We start from the raw sequence: 8,851 nt of genomic DNA, 5'->3' as shown, positions 1-8,851 counted from the left end.
CAATAGACAGCGTTTTGTCAATTGCCCAATTTTTGTCTTATGGAACAATACGAGACCTTTCCAGCTTCATTTAGGCGAGTGTGTCGCCAGTATGACATATTTCGCCACAAAATTCCGTCTTATAATCTGTGGGTATAACTGGTGTCTGTCCTTTATTCGTGGATCGACTTTTCCTGTGTGTGCTCTGACATGTTCATTAATTTTGCGGACATTCCCTTTGAAGTGCCGGAATTAATTGGCAATTTGTTAGTTTTTAATGGGAGATGCCACAACCGCATTAACGTAATACAAGCGTAGATATATTTGATGATCTATATCGGTGTGATTATATTTTTTTCTGTTGATCTTTATGTATTTCTAGTTGTGGGAGGCTAATATGCTGATAAGTTCATATAATTCCATAATTCCAACGAAATTGGATTACGGGAATATGGATTCTGCAATATTAATATGTTTTGTGTGTCAAGATGCGTTAGGACTAAATATTACAGGATGGCGACCTTCCCTACCCAAGCTGCAGTTTTTTTTTTGTGCAGCTTGCAAACACGTCTTTTGCTTCTTAGAAAGGAATGCTTTCGAAGTTTCATGTGTTAAGTTACCCCTCTGTTTTCTCTCCCATTCTCTAGACATCCCCAAACCATCCAGACGACCTATAAATACCCAGCAGGGGGTTAGTGCCGTCAGTGCACCTCACATGGTGCATTGTAGGCACTACTAAAGGTTCTTTGCAGCGTCCCTTCGGTCCCTAGCTGCAAACCCTTTTATTCCTTTTATTGTACCTCCAATCATATTATCTTACTTCCATCTTACTATCCACCTTCTCTTAACAATTGTTTCAAAGTGGAACTGAGAGGTTTTCCTCCTGTTACACCTACTCTCAATTTCCTTTCCAGCGCCGAATGACCTCATAGGTCCCAGTGCTTGGCCTTTGGCCCAAACTCGATACTCCATTCCAACCTGTAAATATTGCCCACTGTACGCATTTGCCTAGGTCAACCTTTTCAACCATGTCAGTGCCGTAGTTATGCACGTCTCACTCTTTTGTCACACCCCTGGCTTTCTAGGAAAGGTTGCTAATTATAGTGCAGTATTACCTCAGCGTAAAGCTACAAACGTCCTTTAATATTCAATTCACTCTACCTCGGAAATAATATATTTTCATACATGTTACCCGAAGGGGAATTTTTTTTTTTTAGTTGATAATAAGTTCGTCGTCTCGTGGGCTCGAACCACGGAAGACAAGAACTCAGGACTACAGTGACGCGGATTTTAACCACACGGCCAACACACACACGTACATAAAAAAAAATACACATTTGCACCTTAAATGATCAAATCTTATCGGTCCCTTTGGCAAGTTAATAATTGAGATCCTGTAGTTTCTCATTAATAAAAGGAAACTCCTCGCTTAACATTTGATCATTTCACCTTAATCCTTTTAGAGTTACGTATTTCTAAGCATGTTTAATAAGACCTTTTTTTTGTTGTTACTGGCAACAACGCCAGATCTCTGACAAGGCTCATTGGCCGTCGTTTCCAGAATCCCTGGGTTTTTATTGTTCCTCTCTCTCTCTCTCTCTCTCTCTCTCTCTCTCTCTCTCTCTCTCTCTCCTTCTGATAACACCCTCCATTTCTCCGTCATAGCCAAGGGTTGTCTCTCACTTTCTCTCTCTTTTTCTCTCTCTCTCTCGTTCTGATAACACCCTCCATTTCTCAGTCATAACCGAGTGTTTTCTCTCTCTCTCTCTCTCTCTCTCTCTCTCTCTCTCTCTCTCTCTCTCTCTCTCCTTCTGATAATACCCTCCATTCCTCCGTCATAACCGAGGGCTCTCTCTCTCTCTCTCTCTCTCTCTCTCTCTCTCTCTCTCTCTCTCTCTCTCTCGTTCTTATAACACCCTCAATTTCTCCGTCATAACCGAGGGTTTTCTCTCTCTCTCTCTCTCTCTCTCTCTCTCTCTCTCTCTCTCTCTCTCTCCTTTTGATAACACCCTTCATTCCTCCGTCATAACCGAGGGGTCTCCGTGCGCCATCGCCTTCCAAAGACTTTCGGATGAAGGTAGCAGAGCGATTATTTTCGTTCACCCAAGAAATACGAGATCAAAGATGAGCCAACGGTGCCTCCACACTACCTGCCTAAATTATTTTTATTCCTCTCTTTTGGTTGAGTACACACACACACACACAAACACACACACACACACACACACACACACACACACACACACACATATATATATATATATATATATATATATATAGACATATATATGTATATAATGCATATATGATTTTCTCCGTTATTTTGTCATATTGACTTCTAAACACAAAAGTGAAGAGCTCGTATAACTCCTCTGTTTATAAAAACAATGAATTTGGTTTATGGTTGTTATGGTGCTTTGATGGGGATAAGATGCCATGAGGAGGACAACATTCTGGTGCAGCCTCCTCTAAGTGGAATAGACGCACACACAAACGCACACTCATATATATATATATATATATATATATATATATATATATATATATATATATATATATATATATATATTTACATATACATATATATATATACATATATTTGTGTGTGCTTTATGTCACTGCAAGCCAATATTAACTTTTATTTCATTTAGTACCATAACCATTATCTCAACTCTGTGCAGTTGCGCCCGTGTGTGTCGAGAGACAGAAATGGACCTACGGAATCGGGCGGAGAGAATCAGTCAACGTCACCTGCAGTGTTGAGTCTTATCCGGAAGCCCGCAGCTTCCGGTGGGCTTTCAACTCCACGACGGAGCTGGTCCACATGCCGAAAAATGCTTCCCAGTCCGACGGTAATCTCAGCAGTCTTATGTATACGCCCATCACCCACCACGACTTCGGGACCCTCCTTTGCTGGGCTGACAACGAGGTCGGGAGACAGGCAGAACCCTGCATTTATCTCGTTGTGCCTGCTGGTAAGTTCTAGGCCCATAAGCGTTTAAGCGTTTGTAGTTTTGAATTCTCGTCAGAACGGCCTACGAAATCTTTTTCGAATGGTTTTGGTATCGCAAAATGAGGTCATGTGACAATAGAGCATGTGACGATCAGATATGCAATCGTTAATGTGATTTTCAAAGTGCTAAGGGCTGTGAAACTTCATATTGTAAAGATGATTATATGTTGCAAGTAGTGGTGAAAGTTTGAATATTTTCATGTGGAGGTCATAGAAATTTCCATACATTATCATCTTTTGAAATACAAATTAAGTCGTCTAAACCTTATGAAGAATTAAAATAAGATTTTTTTTTCATTGAAATGTTGATTCCATAAAAATTCCTTTCCATAAACAGCAATAAACATTAAATGTCGTGCATTTTATCTCTCTCACTTGCCACAGCCGTTCCAGAACCCGTGCAAAACTGCAGCGTCTGGCAAGACAGCAGCACAGCTGGAGAGGTTGTAGTTGCCTGTTTCGCCGGTTGGAGCGCTGGCTTAACCCAAGCTTTCTCCCTCCACGTCACGCAGCAAGCATCGAGGAACAGTCCACTGTCCTCCGGCAAGGTAGTGGCGGAAGTCAAAGACCAAAAGGACCCTTATTTCACAATATCTGGTCTCAAGCCAGGAATGGAATACCACTTGGCTGTCATTGCGACTAACGCCCATGGATCATCCCCTCCAACTCTCTTGGCTCATCACATGCCCATAGACGTAGCTGAGAAACGCACCAGCGCCGCTGCAGCTGGGTCTATTGGGACGAATCAAGCCATGGCTATCACCCCAATTATTGCCGTTGTGGCAGGCGTTGTAGCCACGTTAATCATCTGTTCTGTGGTCCTCGTTCTTGCCATCAGGGCGAGGTTGAATCAGACGGCTGAGAACCAGAGGGAACAAGCTTGTATCAAGAAGACTACGGAAAAGACCTCTCTCCATTCCAAGGGTTCCGATGACGGTGGTTTCACGCAGCTCAAGAGAGGACCCGATCTCATTCTTGTGAAGGGAGGTGAGATTGACTACGTTAAAATACTGTTTGCATTTAAACATATGAATGAAACCCCTGCCAGCAGTGCACCTCACGCGATGTACTGTAAACATTACTCAAGGCTCTTTGCAGCATCCCTTCGCTTTCTGGCTGCAACCTCTTTCATTTCTTTTACTGTACCTCCGTTCATATTGTCTTTCTTACATCTTATTATCCACACTCTCCTAACATCTATTTCATAGTCCAACTACGAGGTCTTCCCGTCACACCTTTAAAACCTTTCTTATTCTCATTTTCCCTGTCAGCATTGAATGGCCTCATAGGTCCCAGCGCTTGGCCTTTGGCCTAAACTTTATATTGCAATTCCAATATAAATAAATCAATGATTGATAAAAGTAACTAAATATCTATATCACAGCTGACACTGAAATATTTCAGTCTTAAAAATGGCAATGCCATAAGAAGACTGTTAGCTATCCTGGTATTATTGTGTATGTTAGGATTATGGTATCCATGGACCAATTTTTGATATGACGAAGAATTTAATATTTTCTTCCTTTAACACCAGACAACCAAGAAGAGCGCCAGCTTATGGAACTGTATCCCCGACCACTACAAACTGCAGTATGTATTTTGCTTTCAGTTCCTTCACTGACTCCTTTCAGTTAGTAGTGAAAAAAACAAGTTAGTTCTCTCAGTTTGGTGCATATAGCATTGACGAAGCAGTGTTTAATACTCACGTCCTGCCTTCACATTTACATAGAATGATATATATCCATACATTCACACAAACGTATTATACACACACACACACACATATATATATATATATATATATATATATATATATATATATATATATATATATATAGATAGATAGGTAGATATGTATGTTTATATAATTATATCTATCTATCTATCTATCTCTATATATATGTATATATATGTATTTATATATATACACATATATCTATCTGTCTATATATATATATATATATATATATATATATATATATATATATATATATATGTATATACAATATATACACACATATACTTTAACTGGTATCATGAATTCAATAATTTGCGACAAAAATACTTAGGTGCCCTTGGAATGGCAAGATATTAATATTGTCAGTAATCCACACTTTCCTTTGACTTTCATTCTCAAGTCGTTCGTTGGTAGCTAAAATACACGTGAAAAAATATGTATAAGGGTACCAAAAATACACAATAACAATAAAGCATGGCAAGGTGTTCTGTTCAATCAGAGTCAAAATTCATAAGCTCCCTTTTTTTGTAAGGAATAGGTCATTTTCATGGCTGTAATAACAGAAAATGATGAACAAATTAACTTTTCGCTGTTTATTGCTAAAATAAACAGTTCATGCTTTATTCTCAAACAAAGACTAATAAGATTTCTAGGCCACTTCACTTCTGTAACAGAGGCCATATTGAAAGTCGAAGGAAATACTTTTGCCTAAATAAATACCCATACTTAGAGGGTCACTGGCATGAGGGAAGGGCATAGAGGTCAAGGATGAAATAATTCATATCATTTCCCTAGGGCTGCCAAGTTGGCCACCCAGCCACCACGTCAACCAGCGGGATGCTGACGCTTTCGACCACAAACATCAGCCTGCCGAGCGCTGACATCAACCCGAGCGGAGGAACCATCATCCCACAGCAGCCGAGCGAGAGCAGCATGGAACCGATCAGCAGCGCCATCATACACAGCACATCCTCCAGCGGGGCCTCCGCTTCCGCAGCTGCTTCCGCGGACCTTCGGGGCTACAGAGCATCTTCAATGAGCTCCTCGGGTGCTGCTGTGTTCCCGCCCTTCGGTCAGGGAACGCTCGGCAGGTCAGCCTCGTGTTCGGAAAAGGGCGGCGGGGCCGGAGGAGGAGGAGGAGGTGGAGGAAAAGCGGATCCTTTGCTTTCGACGATTCCTCACTCTACCTCCTATTCCTCACCCTACACAGCAGCCTCCTCCTTCACTCTCCCTCGCCACGCTTCCTCCTCCTCCTCCTCCTGCTCCCCTTCTGCTGCTATGGCCGCTGCTACCTTGGGGAAACAGGGCTCCTCGACGGCTCTCTACAGGGACTTTACCCCGGCTGATCTCAACACCAGCAGGGAAAGCTGTGTCTAATTGTGTACTGTAATATTATGAATGATATTTACATATGCATATACATATTCGTCATATATATATATATATATATATATATATATATATATATATATATATTCTTTAACCTGTGTTGTTCAAGAAATCAGCAGAAATGAATCTAGTCATCCTTTTATTCGAACTAATACAAAATCTAAGCAAACATCAACGGAATCAGTATCAATCATTTCTCTCTCTCTATATATATAGTGAAAACCAACCTTTCCTTTCTACAGTATAATTATCAGTTTCAGTAAACAATACTTCTGCTGCTTCAAAAAGCAGTGAAAGATATTGTTCAAGCTGTGTATATATCCTTTTCACTTCTCCTAGCGCTAAGAGAACCTACATAGCATTCAGAAACATGGAAATAATTTTAGAAAATATGACACCGTGAATGACAATCATTATCTAGGGTACGTGGATGAAGGATGTTTGTATAAGAAAGAGCTTTGTTGTGTCTACACAGCATAAAAAAAACTTTAATCTAACAACCAGAATAATTGGCACACAACTTCTGAGTACGAGAGGTGTACGTTCACTTGACAAACTCGCTCAAAATATGTTTATTTTCGTCAAGATGTGTTTTTCTACCTTATCTCACTGGTACTGTATGTCTTTGATGCTTTATCCAATAACGAGGTTGGTGTGAGTGGTTGGAGTCACGCCAGAGTCCAGCAGAATGACTGACCTGACGACAGTTGACTTCTGTATTGCTCAGACTTTTCTTTTATATCAGTGGTTCTTAACATTTTTTTTAGCAGTGACCCAAAATCTTGTCCAAATTAACCATGGGGGCCCATGTCCTCATAAACTTTTTCTTTTTTTATAATTACGCTTAAGAAAATGTGTAACAAAAACAAAAATTACATGCAGAGATTTTTATTAATGCAATTATCAGAGAATATATTGTATTGAGAATACATAAATCATTAACGTCTAAGCCTTAGATATTAATGAATTATGTATTCTTAGTACAATATTTTCTCTAATGATAATAATTGCAATAAGAGTATCGGGGAAATAATAAGCCCATAAAGTTATAACCCTTGTGGAACCATTGAAATGGTTAGGCGACCCAACCCTGGGATTAAGAACCACTGTTTTACATGATGTATTCGAAAGATGGGCAACAGGGTCTTTTACGGAAATGGAAATAAACCACTCTTCACTCGAAGCCTTGAAACATTAAATATATATCCTGTGAGATTCCATATGAAAACGTTAGTCACTCAAATTGTAAATACTTTCATGATTGCACACACAAAAAAATATAGAATATAAAGAACTTTGGGGAAAAATCTGTATCGCTCGGGCTTGATTAATAACTGAATATTTTATAGAATATTTTATAACCTATTTGACATAAAAATATTATTTCCACGGTGTTTAGGTATATATATATATATATATATATATATATATATATATATATATATATATATATATATATATATACATATATATATATACATATATTTATATAAGATTAATTTCCATTTCCAACAACTTATTGGTTGATTCTAAGTAAAATTCTGAATGGTATTAAGAAGATTTATACAACTTAAAACGAACAAATCTGGGGTAATTTTGTTTAGCTGACAATACTGTAGGAACCTTAAATGTAGTTGTATATATATATATATATATATATATATATATATATATATATATATACATATATATATATATATATATATATATATATATATATATATATATATATACACACATCTGTTCACGGACTTTTTATATGAATATGTATTTGCATATGTATTTTTATGATATACAAATATGTAGATAAATATATATAACGCTCCCATATATTTATATACATATGCATGTATATTTATATATCTTGTGATACGTGTTTAGGGCATTCATTTGTACAAGTGAATCTCTTTTAAATGAACATTGATGTGTACTGAAGATTTTCTATGACTGACGAAGAAAGACGTTTAAAAAAAAAAAGTGCTCATTAATCGATGATTTGGACAAAAAAAAAAAGATATTTTGTTTTCTGGTCGTTCTATATCAAAGCTGTATGTTGAATCCTAATAAAGAACCCTTTTGATAACAGTAGTTTTAATATTTCTCTCTCTCTCTCTCTCTCTCTCTCTCTCTCTCTCTCTCTCTCTCTCTCTCTCTCTCTCTCTCTCTATATATATATATATATATATATATATATATATATATATATCTATATATATACATACATACATATATACTGTATATATATATACACACACATATATATATATATATATATATATATATATATATATATATATATATATATATATATATACATATATATAAGTATACACACACACATATCTATCTATCTATCTATCTATATATATATATGTATGTGTGTGTATGTATGTATATTGCTTTTAACATGAGCACTTAAACAAACATGCTAGGAAAAAAGGGCTGCCAAAGTTAATGCTCTCGACCGCAAAACATACACATGCGCACAAATACACACACATACACATAGAAACTCACTCACACATACTCTGACTTTGTGCTCCTGTCGTGAAACGAACCTCATACTCACACCAGAACAACTATTATGCATAAAATAAACTTGCTTTTTAACCCTTTTCCATGTCTTAAATCCTAGTGCATATACTAATCTTTATGATAATAAATGGAAAAACATTCCTTGCAATGATTTTTTACGAGCGTGATGACACACGCTACGCTGTGCTGGAACCCGG

The 8,851-nt window shown here is 37.5% G+C and overlaps 1 protein-coding gene across 1 annotated transcript in view; it reads left to right on the top strand.

Annotated features, from left to right (window-relative positions):
• Positions 1-7,799, top strand: part of LOC136832747 (protein turtle homolog A-like) — a 95,203-nt gene extending 87,404 nt beyond the window's left edge. Inside the window, exons 11-14 of the mRNA XM_067094264.1 lie at positions 2,661-2,954; positions 3,377-3,979; positions 4,527-4,582; positions 5,526-7,799. Of these exons, the coding sequence (XP_066950365.1) occupies positions 2,661-2,954; positions 3,377-3,979; positions 4,527-4,582; positions 5,526-6,107 (1,535 nt within the window). The 3' untranslated portion in view covers positions 6,108-7,799. The remainder of the gene's footprint in view (positions 1-2,660; positions 2,955-3,376; positions 3,980-4,526; positions 4,583-5,525) is intronic.
• Positions 7,800-8,851: the final 1,052 nt, after the last annotated feature.

Source organism: Macrobrachium rosenbergii, chromosome 50, assembly GCF_040412425.1.
Source record: "Macrobrachium rosenbergii isolate ZJJX-2024 chromosome 50, ASM4041242v1, whole genome shotgun sequence".
NCBI classification, from domain to species: domain Eukaryota; kingdom Metazoa; phylum Arthropoda; class Malacostraca; order Decapoda; family Palaemonidae; genus Macrobrachium; species Macrobrachium rosenbergii.
This window is presented reverse-complemented; position numbering and strand designations above follow the sequence as displayed.